Raw genomic sequence first — 24,943 nt, forward strand, 5'->3', positions numbered from 1 at the left:
GCTTACCAACATCATAAGACCATATTAACTCTTTGACTGGCGCGGGCGTGTTTTAACGCCCAGACGATGCCAGCCGTTCCCTGGCGTTGGCGTGTTTTAACGCTTTGACAATCTCTTCCCTTCTTTGCTCTCTTGGCACTCATCAACCAAAGACATATATATGATAGTTTTTGTGCATGTTTGTAAAGAACCCTTGTAAACTTTGTGGGGGTCTATATTACTGTCAGAACCCTCTGAGAAGGAAAAGGTCAGAAAATATTTCACATTCATTCAGTTTCACCATGGCTTCTTGCAGCAAGTGTCTTCGTGTTCCTACAGACCAGCTGGAAAATGTTGTGAACGAGATTTGTTCTGATGATGATAGTGGCAATGGAATAATGATTCCTGGATTGGATGAAGTTGATAGTGACAATAATGCAGTGATAGACAATGATCCAAAAGACAGTAATCATGAACATTCACCTACCACGAGTGCGGTGCCTATCATGCCCATCTCATGAACGGTTGGAGACATTGTACCCCCAGTATTTCCATTTGCTAATAGTTTCGGGATCAAAATTGATATAACACATAAAATGCATCCCTTTTCATGGATTAAAATTTTTTCTGGATGACTTGGTAAATCACATCACAACTGAAACCAATCGCTATGCTCACCAGCACTTCAACACACATGAGTTAGCTCCTCACTCTCGAAAACACAATTACAATTATGTCACATCAGATGAAATCTGGACATACTTAGGAATTGTGTTCATGACAGGAATCGACAAACGCCCTGAAATTGAAGAATATTTGTCCACTAGGCCCCTATTTCACACCCATGGTATGGACAAAACATGTCTTTGCGGTTGAATAGTTTCATTCTATTCAAAAAGAACACAACAAACGAAAAATACAGGAAGAGAAATTACAGATTCAAAGATTTTATATTGGACTGTGTAGAAAAATGACTGAACCAAACAAACAGGGTGGAGAGGGAGAAAAGTCAAGGAATGAAGTGGATGACGAATCTATTGCGTCAGACTAGAGTGCAGTCACGCCTCCGCCCTCGACCTTGAAAAGACCACCAGTGAAAGAGCCAGTAAATCGTCTAGAGGGTGGCTTGAAAATTCACAAAATGGTCCATGTTCCTCCCAGTAACAATAAGAAGAATGGTGCCCTGAGAAAGTGTCGCGTGAGTGCTAAGCACAAGGTTAGAAAAGAAACAAGTATCATGTGTGCAGGCTGTGGTGTGGCTCTCTGCAAACTTTCATGTTTCAATGTTTATCACACGAAGAAAAACTAATAAAGAGGTATGGAAAGGCATTTATTGCATAAAATATTGTATTTTAATTAGTTCCTGAAAATTTCGTTTTTAAAAACCAATTTTTGTTGAAGTTGTTTAGGAAAAAGTAACTACATGCATTTTAGCGACATAAGGTTTAAAGGGCCTGCCAGGACAGGGGTGGGATTTAAATACCCTTCGCGCCAGTCAAAGAGTTAAAAAAAAAAGACTTATGTGTCACTTACGGGTGCAAGTTGTAAAGATTCAAAGACAAAGTGCTGGACCTAGGCAAAATAAATTGAGTGAGGAATGGACATAGTCATGAATTTGTGATTTATACAGTTCTCCTGGTATTGCTAGAATGTTACAGTAGGTTTTACATACATCACAGATGTCCATTAATACTGAAAATTAATGCAAATTTCCACTAGCTAGTTCATAAGATACACTTCTCACAGATGATCATGCTTTCAAGCCTTCATTATGTGGATATGCCAAGAGAAAGAAGTTTACATGGCATGATACCACTTTAAAGTTACAGCAGTGCAAACTCCTAAGAGATCATAAAACAGATGATGTATGGGATTATGGGATATGTGAAACAGACCATTTATGGTCTTATGTGAAGAGACTTCATTATGGATCAATCAGATTTGCTCAACAACTTTCAAAGTAACAGTCAAAGTTACTTTATGACTGGCAGTTTACTGTAAATCAGTTTGTCTTGGAGTCAAGCCCCTTGAGGTCATGACCAGCGATTTATTTTTTCAACTGAATCCTTGCGGTCATACTCCTTATGTAACATCCTATTTGAGGAGAGGATCGGTTTGTTTTATGAATATGCTTCGCCTTTTGTCAAGCGTACATATTGCACATATAATACGTTATTGAAAATTGTTCCTTTTGAACTATATACAAGTCCACTGTCAGTCCAGGCTATGCAAACCAGATCATATGTATCTTACATAACTTATGATACAGTGGCAGCCTGGTCACTTGAACGGTCGTAAGCTTGACCACTGCCAAGTTTAAGATTCTTATATTTCCTGTCTGGGTTTGCCTTGTCCTATACTGCAAACATGTTCATTCTGAAGATTCTAATAATAAATAATTTTCATTTCATGCATCCTGCTGTGTTACAATACATACAACTTATTTATTAGACAGCCACAACACAACAATTAAAGAACTTCAAGGATAATGTCCAGATATAGTTCTGCTACATGTTTCGGCCACTTGTGGCCATCATCAGGCAAACACACTTCAACAAACGTACACCACTGAACTGCAGTACGCAAAATTTGATACAATCTCATAAATCATTTAAGATAATTTGCAATAAGAATACAATAAATAGGTTATTTAAAACCAATAAAAGTCATATATAAAAACAAAATTAAAATTTGATTGATTTTTTTAACAACGAATCAGTCGTTGGTTCCACTTTACATACGTATCCTTTGACAAATAGTAAATTTCAATGTTTCATTATAAAATTGTATAGGAGGCCCAATAATTAATGGAATAGTTGGAGCCTCATCATACAGAGAATTGTACGTAATGTATGGGAGGTAAACAACGTTTGTCATAATACTATCAGAGACCTGGCTTGATGAATAAGAATGCGTATACCTGAAAGGGTTTGACATGGTGAGAAAAAATGAACAGAAGGGCAGTTGGTGATGTTGCCATTTAATGTATAACAACCTGAACTATTCATGTAAAGATGGTCTATATGATAGTGGTGACAAAACTGAAGTGTGTGCAATTGAACTATATACTGGCCAAGATAAAATACTAATTGTCATGTTACAGACTGCCACACATGAAAATCAGGCTGAGAGAATGGGAAAAAAACTTCCCAGAATTAAAGTTAAATTCTTGATTGGCAGAGCCATTAATGGACATCATCATTCATGGGGTAATTCAGAAGATGTTAATACCAGTAACAACCTGATCCATTGTATCACCAAATTGGAAACAAACATTGTGTTGCTAAATGACAGCTCCCAGACATACATCCCCGATGCCACAGGATCCAAGGCTGCCCTCGACTTAACTTTTGTAGACCAAAGATCTGCACTGTTATATACCTCAAAGGCTGGAACAGACTTTGGAATAGCGATCATTTTCCAATTCACATCGAGTATAATGACATAATAGGATGAAGAAAAAGCAGCTAAAAGGGTTCTAGACTGCATAATAAAGACAACGATTGAATTGCATTTATGGGAAAAGTTAAGGAACAAATCACATAAGTAAAAACGCACTATGGAAGGAAAAGGGAGAGGGATGTAAATGAACGGAACAAGAACTTTGCCAAGATAATTAAAGGAAAAGTAAGAGACTAAATTCCCAAAGTCAGTTGCAGAGCGCTCTTAAGGGGAGAGGAAAAAGATTTGTGCAAGGCGTCTGTCACTTCATAAACAAAATACCTAAATTTATTTCAAAAAAAGGAAAATGAAGTAAATATACAAATATTAACAGTATACTCTCAAAGTTTAGAGATGTACAGAGTGTGTCAATGAATCAGGTGAGTTGGCAGCGGTGTTCTTTCCTGGACTGTTTGGAGTGGGGAGGATGCCATTACTGCCACCCAGCAGCCTACTTCAAAGCATTTTAGTTGCAATGGTGCTGTGGACTGGAGCACAGTGAGCTTTTGCTGTGAAAGCATTTTACAAAAATGGTGACAGTTTCGTGATCGCTCAGCATGAATTTCAAAGAGAGTTTGGTATTCATTGCAATTGTCCTATTCCATCTGCCCATGCCAACAAGACCTGGGTTCAAAACTTTGAGGCTATTGGTTCTACACTAAAGAAGAAAGGTGGTAGCATAAAAACAGAAGGTATACCTGAGAATGTAGCGGCAGTAAGAGAAGCCATTGAATGAAGTTCACACTGGTCTGCGCATTGCCACACTACATCACTTGGGCTGTCTGAAACCAGCGTTTGATGGATTTTGCACAAAAGATCTCCACTTCTACCCCTATAAACTTCAAATTACTCAAACAAATCAACAAATCAAACTTAATAAAATTACTCATGCACTATAAAAACATGACTATGAAAAAGGAGTCAATTTCTGCCAGACACTTTTTCCAATTAATTAATCAAAATCAAGATGTCATTAACAACTTACTGATGAGCCATGAAGCTCATTTCCATTTATCAGGGTTTGTTAACAAGCAAAATTTCTGCTACTGGTCAGCTACAACTCCCAAAGAAATTTATGACAGACCACTTCACAGTTCCAAAGTCACAGTATGGTGCGCAATATCTTTGTTTGGAATTACTGGCCCGTACTTCTTCGAAGATGAGTGGGAAAGGGCTGTAATTGTGACTGGACCACGTTACATTCACAAGTTGGAGAGCTTCTTAGCTCCTGCACTTGCTCGTCTTCCAGTCAAGGAAGAAACACTTTTCCAGCAAGATGGGGCTACGTGCCACACCGCACGAGCTTCCATGACAGTTGTGAATAACCTGTTTCCTAACCATGTTATCTCCAGATATGGGGACACCATATGGCCAGCCAGGTCACCTGATCTTTCCACATGTGACTTTTTTCTCTGGGGGTATCTTAAATCACAAGTTTTAAAAATTCCAGCACCCCACACAGTTCAGAGTTGAAACATCGAATTCGGGAAGAAGTTGAACGAATTCCCGTAGAGATGCTGCAAAGCGTCATGAGTGACTTTAGGAAGAGATTTACCAAGTCCCTACAGCGGAATGGTGGTCATCTGTCAGATATTATTTTTGGGAATTAGACTTCTGTTTTCAGTGAGTTAATTGAGAAAAACCAAATGTTTTTATGTTTACACCATATTCCTATGTGTTAAAACCAAATAAATGCAATAGTTTACTGTTCATAACGTTTTTAAGATTGCCAAATTCATTGGCACACCCTGTATTAAAATAGTGCGGTGACTACTATTATAGAATAAGATGTTTATAAGACTCTGCTACAGAGGGTTGGATGGACATTGCCTACGCTTTTTTGTGTATATATATATATATATTTAATTAAAGAAAAATATATCTTAAAATGACTCAGTAATACATTTTTGCAATACTAGAACCTGTGGTGTGCTTTCGTGGTGATGAAATACATGTATTATTCCTTCATTTGGACTTGATTTTTCTAGAAATAATCTAAGCTTTATTGTGTCTTCCCATTCCTGAAAACCTCAAGTCCAACAGGTTCATAACCACCCACTTAATCCTATTCTATGGTGAGTAACCCTGTAAACCAAAGCTGCCTGTACACTCAACAAACTCTCACATGTTGAATACATCTTAGTTTACTAAATGACAGATTGCAGTCAAGAGATTTTCAGTCTTGTTTTGTATGAAAGAGGTACCACTTTCAATTCTCAAGGTGTTTCTTTAAAGTTTTTGGTGATTCTTACAAAATAAAGATGAATGCCTTGCACGGAGATGAAATCTATTCATCTGTTGCTCTGTCTATCTTTGACCCAGTCTCAGCACCTAAATGTTGGACAGATTTTCATAAAATATGACATGGGAGACTTATGCTAAAATTTGTCAGGCTTGTGATTTTCAGCTGTACTGATGTATAATAAAGAAATTAATGGACTTTAACATGTATCCCACAAATCTTTCCACAGATTTTGTCAAAACTCAATATGGGACACTTACACTAATTTTCATTTCACTATTATAAGCTTCACAGAGTGCACTACATTACAGAGTGCAATCTTTCTAGTCTTGTCATTAATCATTCCTGGTGAATGCTGGGACATTATCTCAGATCACAACTGCTTCATTATCCTTCCCATTTGATGATACATAAATAATGTAGCTTAGAAAATGTCATTAAATAAATGATGATATGGACATTAAATTTTGCTAATGACATATGATGGAAAGTTTCCACTGCCTTCTTTTTTTTTGTTAAAAAAGAAAATAAAATGCTATAAAATGTCCATTATATATGTCAGTCTAATAACATACCATGACACAAACCTTCACACTTGTAAAATTATGCTGCTTCAGCTGCAGTGATCATATACAACCAAATTAGAGGTACAGATGATTAGGAATAGATGAGAGAGAAAGATTTATGAAGTGGTCATGGCATATTTCAAGACTATCATGGCAGGTGCCATGAGAGACTGAGGAAAACAATGAAAAACATCATTCGGGAAAGCCAGTAATGAAGCTGAGATTTCAACGAAATACAAGTCTAGCAACAGGACTAATAGAAGTCCAATGATGCATGACCACTTGGCTCAAACAAAGTCTCTGTAATTACACTGCTGTAGTGCTAATACTAGTATTTATACAGCGTATGATGTGGAAGCACTCAAATATTCTGACAGAAGTACAACAATTTTCCATTTCTGAGAAAGAGTAACATCTACTAGCTCACAATTATACTTTCACTTTTATATTTTTAAGATTATCACCTTCGTTGCCAAGACAAGTGCCAAGGTTTCACTGCATAGTGTTTAAATGAACGTAACATTTTGCAGATAAAATAAAATCATTAAATGTCTTAATGAAATTATAAATACAAAAGACTGGAAGATGAAATGGGGGGCAAAGGGATAAATAATCAGAAAAATGAATGTTACAGTATATCAGAATGACACATTACTAGAATAGCTCCAGTTAATCTTATAATCATCAATACCTGATGGGATTCCTAATTACCATGTTTACCTGAATTTACGACTGTTTTCTGTACCTTTACTGGCCCAAGTGTCATTTACATCTGCATATTAAGAAAGTACCACACTGATACTCTTCTGTTCTTTATCATGACACTTCAAGCCGAAAACGTACACAACAACAGCCACGCTGATGCTACAAACTACTTTCCATGTATTCATTTCCATCTTTCATGCAACTTCTTTAATTTGTAATTAAAATTCTCATTCTTTCATCCTATTTACATACCATGTTTTGGCCTACATGGCCATCATCAGGTGCGTGAAAATTGTTTTGGTGAAACTGCTGCACTTTACGCACTGTCGTAACACATCTTCTAAGAGGTTTTTTTAGATCTAGGTTGATTTTTATTCAGGTAAACACAGCAGATGCACCCAGAGCCATTCAGTAGCATAACAAATACTTTCACCACTGGTTTGTTCTCAATCTTGACATTTTAATTATGAAAGGCATTCATAATACATCAACTTGAGCAATGTAAATAAGGAATAAATGTCCAGTTATGTGCCCTGAGACTCATCAGGAACAAACCGGTGCAGAGCTGAGGTGAGGACAAGCAGGGAAGTCTGGAGTCCTGCAGGAAGATGTCGCTGAAGCCATGTGCCTTTGTATTGCTCAATGTGGGCTAGCAACCTAAAACCACAGTGGACTCTGATTACACTCACAAAATAACTCTGAATCAACAGAAAGAGGATGAAAATCTAATGTTAATGAGTATGGTCTAAAATGAGTAGTCAATTAAAAAACTGATTATTTAATGTATGGTCATTTAATCTAATGGCATATTTTTACAGCTGCAGGACATATACCAATTCAAGTGACATCATGTGCTTTACAGGCTGTGAAACATTGAAGCATAACCTGCTACATAATTTACATTATGGATCACAGATATAGTATACCAATATGGAATTTCTATGATAATTCTGAATATTTGTATTTTTTTTTAATTATTTATAAAAATACAGTTATTCTGATTAGATAAAATCAAAGAACATGTAAATGACTTAATAATGTTAAATATACATAAATTATGAAATAATAATTGGTGAATGGTATGTAAGTTTACACTATTATGAGCACTTAGAACTGCAATGAGAATTTAATTTTTAAGGCTCTTTTCTTTTTTCATAAATTCTGCTTTTCTTTTCTTCTCTTGGCACACTCACATACATCTGTTTTCAAACTGGCTCTAGGGACCACCCAGCCTCTCTGAGAACAGGTTAATAGCATGGAACTCAGGCAGAGGGAAACACTTGTATCTCTCTGTTACCTCTGTTCTTGTTGGCTAATCCAATGTATAGTATTCTATTCTTACGAGAATTTAACTGACCCAAAATAAAACAGAAACAAATTTTAATCTTTACCTCAATAAACAAGCTTATTTTATAAGGGATACAAGCCACAAATTTTAGATTGATTAAACTATGTGCAGCACTTCACATCTGCAAAACAGAAACACTTCCTATGTCCGCTGTCAGCCCACAGTGTTACATGCAGCTCTGAACTTACTTATTTGCTATATCCGTTCTGAATGTCGGTGGCAGATTACACACTCCCAGATTAATAACTGCCAAGCCCATGTTGCTGTTAGGGTTGGTTCCCACACCAATCAGTGTTCGGCCTATCCTGTAATAGACAAAGAATGTACACCTAACATCAATTCTGAAACAAATAAAGACTGATTACAATAAATTTATTCCAGCCTCCAGTTATGGTCCCTGAAGAATCCATTTACAAGGGATTCACAGAAATAGGAACCTTTTTCCACCAGCTGAATGAACTATCAATTTTGTCAAACACGATCCTGTACCTTGCAGTTAGGCAACTGCAAACCTCTTAAGCCTGTGGAGCTTACTGATGTAATGTCTGGTGTTATTACATCAGTGTTACTGCTGTTTAGAGCAACTGTTCTTACCGGCAAGCTGTGAGCATGAGGTCAGTGGCTAGTTGCAGCTCCTGAATCACCATCTCACCAAACAAACACTGCACCTTGGCCCGAAACAAATTGTTCTGACATTTCTTGATATGTTTCGTAACCCTCTATAAAGAAAACATTGATTACATATAATATTAGATAAATATTCACTTTCTTCATTGAGTATTGGAGGGACATCTGAACACCTAAATTTTCAAACCCAGATACAATGCCAGATTAACCAAAGTAGTTGCTCTAGAGTCCCAGGGTCAAAAAATGCAATTACAGTAAAAGATAAAATAGCAAATACCGTAATGTTTCATTCATTATAGTTTAAAGGCGTTTTATGTATTATAATTTCTCTTTTCATTTACTAGCCCTAAAATGTAACCAAAAATCATCACAGGAAGTATATTTGAATTACCATACTGTATTTTACTGTCGACTTTATGGTTGACAATAGTGGATGCTTCACAAGAGTGAACAGATGTTCAAGAAAGTGCTCTGGAGAATGGGGTTTTAAAGACTACAAATATGCCAACTTTCCCCCATTAACAGTTACCATATAAATTTCAACAAGAAAATTAATTAAACTGTGCAGTGTTTATGGGATTACTGATTGGTGACTACTGTCATTTTGTCATTTACTTTTAACCTTCCCATCTGGTGAATAACCTGAGAAAGAACATACAAGACATATAGTGTGATGAAATTCCAGCCAGGTCTGAATTTTCTGGCCTTTGAACTGCACTTTCAAGCTTCAATAAGTACACAATCCCCACACATCCACAGTGATATACATACACATTTGATGCACTGAAAGATTACCATCCTAACACTTTTGGATTCTAGACTCTTACTAGATTTGTGGAACCTGCAGATCTTCAGATCTCATATGTTTCATTGGCTTATTACACAAAGTAAATAGTTTAGATTTTATAAATATCTGTTGCAGGAAATTTCATATTCACTATATTATTAAAAATAAAATAATCATGATGTGCTTCTACATACATTCCATGCAAAATAGATCACTAAAGGTTGCAGTGCAAGAGCCAGTCTAGACCCTACCTCTTATGCATTCATTCAACCACTCATTTCATTCATTCATTTATTTATACTCTCTGCAAATGCAAAACAAAATGTGGCCATAAAGATAACTATGACATAAATCACTTTTCAACACTCTTTTTCTCAATTTCTCAAGTGGAAAATCTGTGGATATGATAAGCCTCTGAGATGGTAAACCTATACACATGAGAAGACCCATCAAGTTCATTTTACAAATGGATGGGGATGTCACAAAATTTTTCAGTGTGAACTTATCACAAATCTTACCCCAAACATATCAACTGTAAGGTTTTCCAGATTCACGTTGTCAGGGTCTGTAAGTAGCTTGTACAATGCAGAGCCATCCTGTGCAGGAAGGTCTGAAAGGTCACTCTGATCCTGGCCTCTGCATGATCTCAAGGCATATGTCTCTGCATAGCCCAATTCTATGATGACACGGCCAATCACATTTTCACTATCCAGGAAAATGTGTGTGTTGAGCAGGTCACCTAGTGAGTTGTGCAAGGAGTCCTGCAATGAGAAAACTTAGAATCTGGTACTTACTTTCCTGATATCTAGATGCTCTTTCTAAGGATCCATGATAAGTGAAGAAGGCTGACAATCCTGGTTGATTTAATGACACTTTTTAGAGTACACTGGTTATATAGTAACAAACAGTAGGATGAATGTGACAGATGAACCGGAAAAAACAGGTAAGGAAATGGTCATGGTTTCTCTGGAGGTACTATCCCAGCACTTGGCTTGAGGGACTGAGAACAGCATATCTCAATATGGATGACCAGTCTCTAGGCTCAGAATCAAACTAGGAACCTTATAAACATTAGGTATGAATGCTAACCCCTTGATCACGACATTCAGGAAGTGAACAGCAATGTGTCACTGTGAAAGGCAGAATGATCAGAGACAAGTGTCTTCTGTTTACAGCATCATATTCAATTTGCTTGTTACTATTTGGCTCAGAACAGCTATCATGTCTATGAATAATTTCAAAATCACTATAAAGATCAATACAGAACTTCTTACTGCCAAATTTTAGAAGACTGTCGGAGAGATAATTTGGAGCAGAAAGTGTAAATAAACTGCTGTTCAATTCATCATCCTTGTTGAATTATGACATTTCACCACCTTTTATGAAAATTAAATAACTGCCCAGTTTTGTACACATACGATTACTTACGTTTAATAATTTTTATTTATAATGAATGATAAACAAAAGTTCCAAAGTTACTAGCTCTTTTCATTTATAATTTTATATTACATTTAATACAAACATCTGCCCATGCAGTCAGGACTCACACATACAGTTCTATGTATTTTTCAACAAGAAATATCTGAAGTTACCTCCAATACCATGCATGCACACTTCATAGCAACACTGAAAGGTACACGGGTTCGAACCCGGCGGAGGTCGTGGAGTTTTTAAGGGCGGAAAAATTCAGGGAACAAGTCCTCCAGGAGGGACTTTAAGCCGTGGGTCCTGCGTCGTAGCTTTACGGCACGTAAAAGAACCTCATGTCCCAAGGGGACCTCTGAGCCAAATTCAGGACATTTCCCGCCCAACAGTAGTCTCTAACGCCTCTGGTAGATGGGGGAAGCATCGAGATACCGCTGAGACAGTAGATGCCAAAACTCGCCGGCTGAGTCAGGACTAAAGGCATGCACCAGTACCAGTAGGGTATAGAGATTGGTAGAATATCACAGGGGGACACACAATGGACCAATATCTGGTATAAGTGCATGGGGAAACCCACCCTCTCCAATAACAATAACAACAACAACAACAACAACAACACAGCAACACTGATTGGAGTCCCTGATATGAGCCATTTGTCTAGGCTGACTACTAATGCTTGTCAGAGTTACAAGGATGCAAATGATCAGATTTTTTATGTCCTTGTACTTCAGTTGCATACATGCCTTCTTAGATGCATTTCCACAAGGAAAAAATCAAATGGTTTCAGCAGAACAGGAAGGTAAGATAACTGGATCCCCATGGCCAATTTATATGTCCATAAAATGGCTGTTCAACTAATTACACACTAGGCAGTGTGGAGGGATGTCACTGTACTGAAACCACATGCCCTGAAAAACAGTAAGTGGTACATCCCCCCATAAAAAGGTAAACTCTTTCAAGGAAATCAGCATACTGGACTCCACAAAGATGATTCACTATCACATATGTCCAGTTAAATAATAATATGTAATTCCAGCCCAAACTCTGACACTAAATCTTTGATGAAATGAAAAGTGTTAAGTAACATTAGGATTCTTCACTGCCAGTGCATCTAAGTTGTGAAGACTAGTTTACTCCACTCCCTGTGAATGTTGCCTCATCAGTTCAAAATGCATGGCACATACAGTTGTGTGCAGAAGCCAATTTCCTTGCGTACCAGTTTTTCGAAGATTTTTGAACTACTGATTTATTGTAGCCTTAATCAGCATTTCCAAATTCACAATATCTTTGCTACAGAAACTGCAGTTTTAGAAAAGGATTGTCTACAATTAATGCTACACATAACTTTACTGAAATTATTTTAAATGCATGGAACAACAATACATACATTGCAGTTGCTTTTTGTGTCCTGACTAGAGTATTTGATTGTGTAAATCACAAATTATTGCTAACAAAATGCAATTTTACAGTGTCAAATGCTTACTGTTAGAGTGGTTTAAGTCATATTGTACAATAGGAAACAAGGAGTAAAACTGAAGTTTTCAGGTAAATGTAATTATTCTTCATCTTGGAAAACTTATATCAGGTGTACTTCTGGGATCAGTATTGGGGCCACTCCTGTTTAACATCTATATAATAATTTCCTGGGTTTATTTGATAACAATTCTAATGTGATTAAGTATGCCGATGACACAAATATCTTAATTTCCAATAATAGCTACGAAGAACTCAACAGAATTCTTAATGACACTCTATATAACACCACCAAATGGTTCCAGGTCAACCAGCTGGTATTAAATATGGAAAAGACTAAAATAGTAAAATTTACCCCTGCAAATTCAAGTTCTTTGGCTGTAGCCTTTCTATAAGAGCTCTGCCCATTGCCTGCTTCATGCTGGTTTCTTAATTGGTTTACTCTTTGACCCTAATTATGGAGGCAATAAGTTTCTCCAAAATGTCAGTTAGCTGGACTACACAGAATTAATACCTGAGAACTACTCATCATTCTGGGAAACTACAAAGAGGCAGAGGAGGGCCCACTGTCATAAAAATAATCGATTATTGTCAGTGGGGCTCCTCCATCAAATATGTTTTATACTGGATGTCTCAACATAGTCAGTTCATATCATTCTTATCACCTTAAGTTATACTGGCAATAAAAAGCAACAATTTAAAAGTGTGTAAAACAGGTAAATGTATGTTACACAGACAAGTTCAAAATTATGTTTTATAGTTGGTTATTTGACAACAATGTCAGTATTGAGACTATACAGGATGGGTTGACAGGATCATTAATGAATGTGAACATTTTGTGAAATGAGAATTGGCAGGGGAAACCAAGTACATGGAGAAAACCTCCCCAGTGCCACTTTGTCTACCATAAATCAAACATGACCTGTCCTAGGATCAAACCCGGCCCAAAAATAATGGTTATACATTATGACAAAAAGTATGGAAATTGCAGCTTTTTCTGACACAACTTATCTTTCATTTTATATGAATCAGCTGTAATTTTCCTAACCAAACTTTAACCTCTAATGTCTGAATGTCACATATACATGTCACAAGCCGCCACCAGAGTTGGCCGAATAACACATATATGACGCAGGACACGTGCACCCTTTGGGAGTGCTGACAGTTTGACCTTGGGTTTGAAACCAAAACAAACCTACATGAGGTCATGTCAGTGGTTCATTCCTTAGCTCTGAACAAAGAAATCGTTTATCACGGTACTGGTTTCGATACTATTTACGTTTAGATATGACTGTTTATGACCTGGTCAGCCAAATATAGCCCGGCTTTGTTTCGAAAACTGATGAGGAAATATTCTTCTGTGCTTGCATGTGAGTGCTTACAGAGCCTGCAAGGAAGTGTGATGCATGCAAGGATTGGTTTTCAGTGACGAATTATCAGTTAGGAAGTCAGTGTCGGATTGTATAATATTTCTTTATCAGTTAGAAAGTCAGAGTCAGACTGTCATATATTTCTTTATATATCATTTTTATTTTGCGTCTTGGAAGAGGTATAAACCCACTGAGCCAGTATTACTTTGTGAGTAAAAGGCATCTTCGCAACTGTGACTTTTGGTATCAGTGGCGGACTGGCACTCTTTTTGACTAGTATTTTAATTACTTTGCATCAATATTTTGCGAGTATTACTAATAGATGAGAGAGTCACTTTGTCAATCAACATAATTTATTCGCTTTTGCTAGAAACCGCCCTCCTCCAAGATGATTCTTCAATCGCAGAAACCGAATATCATGGTCAGTGGAGTTTCTCAGGAGGAGGCCAAAGTTATCAGGGGGCCCAACTGAGTTGACTGGAGGTGAAACATTCACAATACTGGCCAACCAAAGGGAAACAAAGATGTCGTGTGTTTCGCTAAATAAGAAAAGCAGGAGCATGCTCTTCTATTGTAAAAAGTGTGATTTTGCTCTGTGTGAAGTGGACTGCTTCGAGAAGTGCCACGTGCGTCAGTGCGACTATCATAGTGAAGTGACTGCGAACTGAAACTGTAAAGTGACGCAGTTAAAACTCGCGTACAGTAATATTATTGTATATAGTGTGATTATATTTACAATATCACCAAGTCTCAAAGCTGAATATCATGGTCAGTGGCGTTTCTCGGGGGAGGCAAAGGTTACCTGGGGCCCAACTGAGTCGACTGGAGGTGATACATTCACAACACTGGCCAACCAAAGGGAAACAAAGAAGCTGTCGTGTGTTTTGCTAAATAAGAAAAGCAGGAGCACGCTCTTCTATTGTAAAAAGTGCGATGTCGCTCTGTGTGAGGTGGACTGCTTCGAGAAGTGCCACGTGCATCAGAGTGTATCGTAAACTGTGAAGTGACACAGTTCAAACTCATGTACAGTCTGAACAAAATACTATTATATATAGTGTGATTATATTTACAATATCGCCATGATTCAAGATTGAAAAAAAAACGGGTAAGTCCTTTGGAATTTCATAACATATATGTGGGGCAATCCACAAGTGTCTGAAATTTGAATTTTGCGCGCGAATGGTTATGAGTACATCGAAATACCGCTAGGTGTCTCCTCACACATCCTTCTTGAATCAGTGTGGCAAGCGGCGTCGAGTTGAGTGGTTGGGTTTATTGTTGGTGAACGTATTTCCATTATTGTGTTTCCGAGAGTTTGCGCTTTTGCGATGGCTGACCTGACAGAGCAGCGTGTCTGTATGAAGTTTTGTTTCAAACTTGGGAAAACCGCTGCAGAAACGCACCAAATGTTGAAGCAAGCTTTTGGTGAAAACAGTTTAGGCCAGACACAAACTTACAACTGGTATAAGCGTTTTAAAAATGGCCAAACATTGACTGATGATGATGATCGTTCAGGACGGCTGTCAATGGGCAAAACACCAGAAAATGTTACGAAAGTTAGGGATCTGATTCTGCAAGATCGTAGACTGACCATCCAAGACCTCTGTAACACCTTGCGACTAAGTTTTGGTACATGTCAACAAATTTTGACAGAGGAACTGAACATAAGGAGGACTGCGGCGAAGTTTGTGCCATGACTGCTGCAAAATGAACAGAAGCAGCATCGCTTGAAGTCTGCAGGGAACTTCAGCAACAGCTTCAAGAGGATCCAAACTTTCTTTCGAAGGTTGTAAGTGGTGATGAAAGTTGGGATTATGGCTATGACCCTGAAAGCAAGCAGCAATCATCACAATGGAAGAGCCCTTCTTCACTTCAGCCAAAAAAAGCTCAACAAGTCAAGAGCACCATTAAGTTCATGTTGATCTGTTTTTTTGATATTTACGGGATTGTTCATAAGGAGTTCGTCCCTCCTGGTCAGACAGTCAATAAAGAGTTCTATCACGATGTTCTAAGGCGTCTGAGGGAGGATATGAGGAGAAAACGTCCAGAGAAGTGGCGCACGAACGACTGGGTACTCCACCATGACAACGCACGACAGCATATGGCTTACACTGTGCAGGAGTTTTTGGCTAAAACAAGATGGCAGTTGTTCCCCACCCACCGTACTCGCCAGACTTAGCTCCATGTGACTTCTTTCTCTTCCCCAAGATGAAAATCAAGTTGAAGGGGTGAAGATTTGATACAGTTGAGGAAATTCAAGCGGAAACGCAGATGGTACTAAACACCCTAACAAAGAAAGACTTCCAGGATGCATTTGAAAAGTGGCAGAAACGCTGGGATGGGTGTATGCGCTCCCAAGGGGACTACTTTGAAGGTGATGGTGCAGAATAAGTTCTACGTAGATGTAATAGTTTTTATTAATATATTTCGGGAATTTTTGGATTGCACCACATATAATAAAGATTATATTTTGTAATTCATGACAAAATAATCACAGTTAATTTCCGTTTGTAAAAATTGCTCTTTTGTGTATATGCAGAAAATTTCATCGTCTTTTAGGTTGTTTTTAGTCCATATTTCTGTGTTGCATAGAACGGAAAATATGGATTTTTTCTGAAAGTTTGCAATGTTAATTAATTAGGGTGATTTAAATACCAGCTGCAGAGGGCTGCTGGCAATTTAAAAGTCCATACGTTAAAGGTTAACATGTAAAATCATACTCTGAAAAGTAGTGTCTCTGTATTTTACACGCAATTTCAGACAAGAATTTTTAATTAAGAAATATATAATTTGAATACATAAGGCAATAAGAATGAAGTGGAAAATTCTGGATATTATACAATCAAGAACTTCATGACTTCTCTATGGTATTATTTGAGTAATGAAATCAAGAAGTTCACAATGGGCTGAACCTGTGGTTCACATCAGGCATATAAGAAATGCCTACAGAATCTTTGTTCGGATATCTCTAGGAGAGTGACCATTAAAATCATAAAGCAGATGACAGGATTACATTAAGACAGGTGTTAGGGAGATAGGGTGTGAGCAAAGGAGGTGAACAGACCTCATTCATGTGGTATTAGTGGTGTTTAATCTCCTGATTCTGCTATCACAGTGTTAGTTACATTTTATGTGTTACCATCACATGCTTAATCTTGCTCATATGTTTGACAGTTACGATTTTTGTATTGCTATAATAATCCACTTCACTGGAAGTGAACTTCAAGTGAGTTTTAAAGGAGTCTGGCTAGTATCATATGAGTTACATTTCAATCACACTTACCAAATGAGTTTCTGGGTTCCAAGATAGACCACTGCCCACCACAAAGCCAGGCCAGCTGAATGGATGTGGAGTGAGGTGATATGATCCGGACCAGTGAGCAACTATCACCCCTAAAGACCCTTGCTCCCCAACTGCCTGAACTGCATGGTATATGTTACAGATGGAGGCTTCTGGACAACCAGCCAGGCTGAAAACGAGCAATAACAGAGTGTTTAAGCAGTAACACAGTAGCACAGAACACAGACACTCCTGAGGGATACTGTGTCAATCCACCCAGCAGTGTTGTCAGTTATAAACATTTCATGGGTGTACATGTATGTGTGTTCGTGTGCACACAAGTTAGAAGTGTGTCAGTTTCCACAGAGCTTTGCACATGATAAAAGAAACAGAAAGCAAATTATAAATCTCCCACAACAAAACAAGGTTAGATTTGTTTCCTCAGCAATAGCACATTAAAGAGTGATAATAATATCACACTGTATAGGGACCTATCATCAAGGTCCCTAAATGCTAGAAAAATAATCCCAGAAGGCAGTTATCGAAGTCTGATGCTTTAAAGTGACATAACATAATATCGGTTACATCAAATTGGACAGCCCTATAATAGTCAACAATGCCAAAACATTAAACATGATAGGAGTAGAACAACCATTTCAAGGACATGAGGCAATGTGCCAAGGAGAAGGTAGGTGTGGCATAGCTGATCAGAATTTGTACAACCAAGAATGTCCCCAAACATTTACGAATGAAATTTAATTTTGGCCTAAAACAGGACAAAACAGAAGACTTTGTAAATGGAATAAATATATACATACACACAAAACACATACAAGAAGGACTAACAAAAGTTCTCCTGTAGCCTGTTTACAGATACACAGGCACTGTGATGAACTGAAGGGAGTGGAAGAGATGCCAACACTGTTCTCATATTTTACGAAACATAAACTGTAAAGTTATCGCTATTAACCAGAGACATGTTATATCTAGCCATATTCTTCACAATGAGTTATATTCATAATGCAAAGACAAGAAACAGTTCAGTAAATAGTATGTAGATGGAAGGAATAATTCAGACATTGTTGCTTTAGTTCTTACATTCATTCATTCATTCATACATTAAACAATGCTACTGTTCAGTGCTAACTGACCTGTTCCAGCTGGCAGTACCAGGACAAAGACAAGTCATTGTTCCTTGTTGGTGGAAGTCCTGTGTCCATTCAAGGAAGTCATAGTCTGCCTTTAAATAAAGCATATTATTCATTACACACCATTTCAACCATTACAGCAGCCCAACAGCAACATAACAATTAATTAAATGAGCAGTGTTTCACAACTAGTGTACAGCTGCATGAGTGAATATATGCCAAGAAATTTTAAATTCACAAGTTACTACACATTTGAACATTCACATAGTACAGTCAAGCTGTGAGATTTTGTCCAGACCTTTTTGTCACTTCCCTGGTCTTTGCTGCTGATTGCTTGTTAAATTATTGCTACCTTAATATTTTAGGCAATGCCATTGCTGAGATGGTTAGTTGCTGGTTTCCCACAGTGGTGGCCCAGGTTCAATCCCAAGTCAAGTCATGTGGGATATGTGGTGGACAAAGTGGCACTGGGGCAGCTTCCTCAAAATACTTTATCTTCCCCTGCCATTTCTCATTCCACCAAATGCTCTGTGCTCATCTATCATCTGGGGCCAATTAGTGGCTGATGTATCAAGTGCACTCAGTCTCACTCCACCACATGAAATTGTGTTTTTGTGTGTGTATATATATATATATAAACCAGCCTTAATACTGTACATGCTTCTTTGTGTCTGTTACATAGCCAACTTCTCAGAATGAGCATCCTTAATCTTAATATGTGATTTATCTGACATCATTCAATGCTTCTTCCTAAAACATTATTTTGTTAAAGGTTTCCTATGTTCTGTAGTGCAAATTACAACACAGTAGACTGTATCCATTAGAAGCATGAAGGTCATCTGAATAATATTTATAAACTGTTTCTACCTCAATGAGAACAAACATCATCTCCATTACAAAGACCAACTAACAAATATTTATGGAAATAATCACCATTTACACTGACAATCAAACAACATCTGCAAATACACTCTATGGGCAGATTTCAGAGTATCTGAACCCTTTCAGATGCAGAATGCACATTTGTGAGAGTCAGGAGACAAAGGAGAAGAGGGGGAGTGGAGGAGGAAGACGACGACACAGCTCTGTATATGAAAAAACTCTGTACACAGAATGAATCAATAACATAGAATCTATAGAACAATTAATAAAAGGAAGAACAATGAGACTCAGAAGAGAAAATTATAAACCTGGGACAGACATTAAGTTAGCTAATCCATAAAGATAAAATGACAGCGCATAAGTTATCTGATCCATAAAGATAAAATGACAGTGCATACAGCAGAATCCTGATTTAAGGTTTCTCATGCTAAGAGATTCCCCATTCTGTATTCATGCTTCATTTGTTCTAGTCCAGAATAAGTACTGCATAATTTTCCCAGATTTAGCACTTATCATTTTAGTTTTTACCCCTATTTAGTGAACAAAAATCAGTTCTCTATATGAAATCTGTACCTCCATTTGGCATCATATTTATCCTAATGAAATATTAGGCTTGTTTCAGCAATTTCAGACTTAAACAATGAAGGGGTGTCTTCAATTTCAGTATGAAAAATAAGGCAGCACATCATACCACATTTCTTGTCATTTTTTATACTTATGTACCATATATTTGCCCACCTTTTGTTAAATTAAAGCAGATTTAAGAGTCTTCTCAATTTAAGGTAAAGAAATTGTGTTCCAGAGGCAAAACTTAAATGGGAATTTCACTGTATATTCAATTTAAACTTAATTCCTTCTAATATCATATTATAGCATCCCGTTGTATTGAGGTATCATCCTTTTTACTAGAGTATCTGTCAATAATATAACATTACAAAAGACATTAAGAATATGTCATTCACTTAAAATGTATTTCGATATTATGAATAGGCCAAAACATGTAGTGAAAAACTAAAAATCTAAGAAAATACATGTAAAATTAGGAAAGTCTAAAGAATTCCAAAATCACTTTCAATGCATAAAGTTGTATACCTATAGTGTCCTATGGACATTTTAATGATTTTAATAACCATAGTATCAAAATACACTTTTAAGTGAATGACATTCTTAATGTCTTTTATATTGTTGTATTATTGACGGATACTACAACAAAAAGGATAATTCCTTTTAAGTTTTATTTCCTTGGCCAGTTGGTGTAATTTATGCCCACAGCTGTATGGGTTACTATAAAATGATGCATCTTCCTTCCCAGACTACATGAATGGAGGAAAACAACTAGCCCCAAAACTGTGCAAGTGCCATCACAAATGCGAGACAAACCTGTGCTCTCACATCTCTCGGCCACTTCCATTGCTCTTAGTTAACCTGGACGGGTTGGGATAATCTAAACTCCTCAGCCAAATTCCAGGCTAACTCACCAATACATTTCAATCACCAAGTACGCATAGTTACATGCCTAAGAATAAACAAGCCTGAAAAATATATAAAATGAAGTAATTCAAGTAACCATTATAAGTCTCTGAAGAGATGATACAGTTCCTATATATGGCCCATACTGAAAAGAAATGAACAGGGAGACCTAGACATGCATGAAAATATAATATTAAAATGGATCTTAGGGATACTGTATGTGAAGGTGTAAACCAGATTCCACTGGCTCAGTATATGGTCCAGGAGTGGGTTTTGTGACAAGTGAAGAAAATTAGGAGTTCATAACAGCAGGAACCTTTTTTAGCAGCTATGTAACTCACAGATCCTCTAGGAAGACTATGAAGTTAGTCAGTTATGAAATTTTCAACATGAAAAATTGCTGGAAAAATCATGAGAATACAATGTACAGATCTAACAGAGTCCAGAAATTCTGAAATGTTAGATATATAATTCAAAGTTCATAAATATCAGAAAAAAAAATAGTTTTGCTATATTAAACACATTAAAGTGGAACCCCTATTTATTGTTCCTTGATTTAAAGTTCATTTAATGTTCAATTTCAATGCTGCCAAGTTAATAATCTCAGAGCTAAACTACCACCATTTAAGAAATTCCTCAGTTTCATTTTCAAAACCAATCTCTTCATAAGAAACCTTAAATGGGGGTTTCAGTGTCCTTATCTGCTCTGATATATGCAGCAGATATGTGGACATTATCCAAAAAGGATGTAAGACACTACCACCAGTAGAGATGAAGTCTCTTTGGAGTATTAAGAAACATAAAAGAGGGAATAATATGTGAAACAGGAAGACATTAAGCATGATCTAAAGGCAGAACAAGAATAAGTGAAGTTGATATTAAGTAGACAGTGGTATGGACAGGTGCCAGTCACAGTAGCTGAGCGGCCTAAGGTAAGTACTGTTTTTGCTCACTCAGAAGCCAGGATTGTGGGTTCGAATCCTACAAAAAACATGGATGTTTGGTATGTGTATGTGTTTATTCTTTGTTTGGGTTGTCCTGTGTTTAGGCAGAGGTCTTGCAATGGGCTAATCACTTATCCAAGAAGTCATACTATCTGTAAAATGATCAAAATGAAAAAAGAAAAAAAAATACCTCCACACTGTAAGGTATAAGAGATTGGCCTCCGTGGTCTAGGGGTAACGTTCCCACCTCGTGACTCAAGGTACGCGGGTTCAAACCTGGCAGAGGTCGTGGAATTTTTAAGGGCTGAAAAATTCAGGGAACAAGTCCTCCGGGAGGGACTTTAAGCCATGGGTCCCGTGTCGTAGCTTTACAGCACGTAAAAGTACCTCATGTCTCCAAAGAAGGCCACTGAGCAAAATTCAGGACATTTCCCGCCCAACAGTAGTCTCTAACGCCTCTGATAGACGGGGGAAGCATTAAAGATACCGCTAAGCCAGTAGAGGCTGAACTCCCTGGCTTGGTCGGGACTGATGGTACACACCAGTATCGGTAGCGTATAGAGACTGGTAGAATATCATAGAGGGAAGCACAATGGACCAATACTGGTCTAAGTGCATGGGGAAAACCCACCCTCTCCAATAACTAACTAACTAACTAAAAGGTATAAGAGGAACAGATTACGTAAGTAATGGACAGGCATTATGCATGGATAACAACAGAATTCATTTGAGAGCATAAAAATTATCACATCATCACAAGGGATAACGAGTAAGGGAAGATATAAAAATAGAACAGGGCAAGCAATAATACAGATAGGCCTATAAGTTGTGAGCTTATGACAGAGAAGAGTCACAAGATGACCCTCCCTGATTGTGACATCAGTAGATGGTGGTGAAAATTATTGGTGTCTGTGTAAACCAGAGCTGGGGAACTAGTAGTATACAACCCCAGTACACACACCTGAAAACCATACTGCACAAACAACACATTGGAAGGGAAGAACTGAACTCTGTGCTGTTGAATTCTGTTGCTACAAAGCATAAGTGTGATGTTTGGTGGCAGTGACAAGTGATGCCACAGCTCCTGCAGACTCGCATACTGACAGCTGTCTGAACTCACTCCATCCACCTCATCTATCTCCTCAGGCCTCACCAAAAGACTGCACAACTTTGGACCTATGTGGACATATCTGCAACCAGACAAGATCTCAGACTCAGACAGCCCATACTCAAGTGCAATAACATACATATATAAATGAAGAGATCAGTCTTCTGGGATGTGGTGCCATGTAGATAGGTGTAGGTAGAAGAGAAAAGAAGAAAATCCATGAGTGAGGAATCAGCATGAGAGGTGCTGCTAGCGCCTGTCTATGCTGGATCCTCGCTCATGGATTTTCTTCTTTTTTCTTCTACCCTGAAGATGGAGGTGATACATTCCTCCAAAACGTCGGTTAACACAATATCTACACAGTGCCACATCCCAGAAGACTGCTCTCTTCATAGTCATTGCCATGAAAACTTCAAATCTTACAAATATAAATGAATAATTACATATTTGATTCACTTCAGAGCATATCTTTAAACTGTATACATTCCCACTATACTAAAATTTACATGTCTCTAATATAAAAGTAATATCACATATACAGAGTGTCCCAGGAGGAATGTGCCAGACTTCAGGAGGGTGTTCCTTATGTTAAAGTATGCCGATATAACCCAAAACACCTATGTCCGAAGTTGAACGGTTACGGAGATAATGGCCCAACAAAAGTGTGGTCTTCTGGTGGGTCCTCACACTGTACCTGTCAGCTGACAAGTCTTATCTATGTTTGTCCTTGAGTGTGGTGATTCACACTATCCTAAGTTTATGTGCTACCTTCAGGGTATGTTGCGGCCGCATTGTGAATGGTTGGTAAATTAGTTGTGCGGAGTTGCTGAAATGCCTTTTGTATTTTCACACGTGGAATATCGTGATATGCATTTTGTTTATGGATTTTGCAGTGGCAATGCACGTGCTGCTGTTAAAGAATACCAAAGGCGTTTTCCCGATTGAAGGATTCCATCTTGAAGTGTATTTACGCAAATTCACCAGACATTGCGTGATACTGGTTCTCTTCCGAGTGTTTCTGTGCACTCTGAAAGGGAGGATGTACGAATTAGAAAAACACAAGAGAACATTCTTGAGATGGTTCAGAGAAGTACGCATCTGTCCACTCGTAGAATGGCCTCTCACATCGGCATATCACGTATGCAGGTGTGACGAACTTTACATGATGAAGAGTTTTATCCTTACCATGATCAAAGGGTACAACATCTGGAACCAGGCGACCATTATTATTATTATTATTATTATTAAAATTGCACACCTTGCATAAGAGGAGATATCATCTTGATGCGCTCTTCCTTATTCAAGTTTATCGTGGTTCTGTACTTTGCCCTTCTGCTTTGGAAACTGTTGGCCTTCGGGTCCCTGTTCTATATATCCGAGATTTTCATATGTTCAATGTCTGTNATTTTTGACTGATAATGTGTTTGTCTAATGTTTGTATAATGTTACACGTAATTACTTTCATCTACACTGTGCTAAGTCTGTAACTGGCCTTGCGGCTGTTGACTTGGCACATAAATAATAAAGAATTGAATTGAATTGAATTAGAGGGGGTGGTTTCCCCTTGCACTTAGACCAGTTATTGGTCCACTGTGCATCCCCCTTTAATTTCTACTGTCCCCATACCCTACTGGTACTGGTGAGTGCTATCAGCCCTGTTCAGCCAACAAAGTCGGCCCTCAGTACCCGATACTTCCCCCATCTACCAGAGGCATTGGAAACTACTTGGGCGGGAAAGTTTTTGCCTAATAATTTTGCTCAGAGGTCTCCTAGAGACATGAGAATCTTTTACGTGCCGTAAATCTACGACATGGGACCCACGGCTTAAAGTCCCTCCCGGAGGACTTGTTCCCTGAATTTTTCCGCCCTTAAAAATTCCACGACCTCCGCCGGGTTTTAACCCGCGTAACTTGAGTCATGAGGTGGGAACATTACCCCTAGACTACGGAGGCCACTAACCAAGTGACCATGCTCAGCGTATGGATTTGTGCCACTGGATAAAAGCTCATCCCGAACTGTTAAGCGTCATTTTATTCAGTGATGAAGCGTCTTTTACCCGGGACGGTGTAAATAATTTACGAAATGTGCATACGTGGTCCCATAATAATCCCATAATGGTAAAGAATTTCCAAAAGAGATTTTCTGTGA

At 37.9% G+C, this 24,943-nt stretch overlaps 1 protein-coding gene across 2 annotated transcripts in view; it reads right to left on the minus strand.

Annotated features, from left to right (window-relative positions):
* Positions 1-2,652: 2,652 nt before the first annotated feature.
* The window catches only part of LOC111864751, a 52,532-nt gene continuing 30,241 nt past the window's right edge, over positions 2,653-24,943 (minus strand). For both annotated transcript variants that reach the window (XM_023852252.2, XM_023852253.2), the window contains 7 exons: positions 22,649-22,877; positions 18,395-18,483; positions 17,247-17,433; positions 10,214-10,456; positions 8,876-9,000; positions 8,470-8,586; positions 2,653-7,590 (listed from right to left, as the gene is read on the minus strand). In XM_023852252.2, the coding sequence (XP_023708020.1) occupies positions 7,458-7,590; positions 8,470-8,586; positions 8,876-9,000; positions 10,214-10,456; positions 17,247-17,433; positions 18,395-18,483; positions 22,649-22,877 (1,123 nt within the window). In that variant the 3' untranslated portion in view covers positions 2,653-7,457. The remainder of the gene's footprint in view (positions 7,591-8,469; positions 8,587-8,875; positions 9,001-10,213; positions 10,457-17,246; positions 17,434-18,394; positions 18,484-22,648; positions 22,878-24,943) is intronic.

The sequence above is a fragment of the Cryptotermes secundus genome, unplaced genomic scaffold (genome assembly GCF_002891405.2).
Source record: "Cryptotermes secundus unplaced genomic scaffold, Csec_1.0 scaffold932, whole genome shotgun sequence".
Lineage (NCBI taxonomy): Eukaryota > Metazoa > Arthropoda > Insecta > Blattodea > Kalotermitidae > Cryptotermes > Cryptotermes secundus.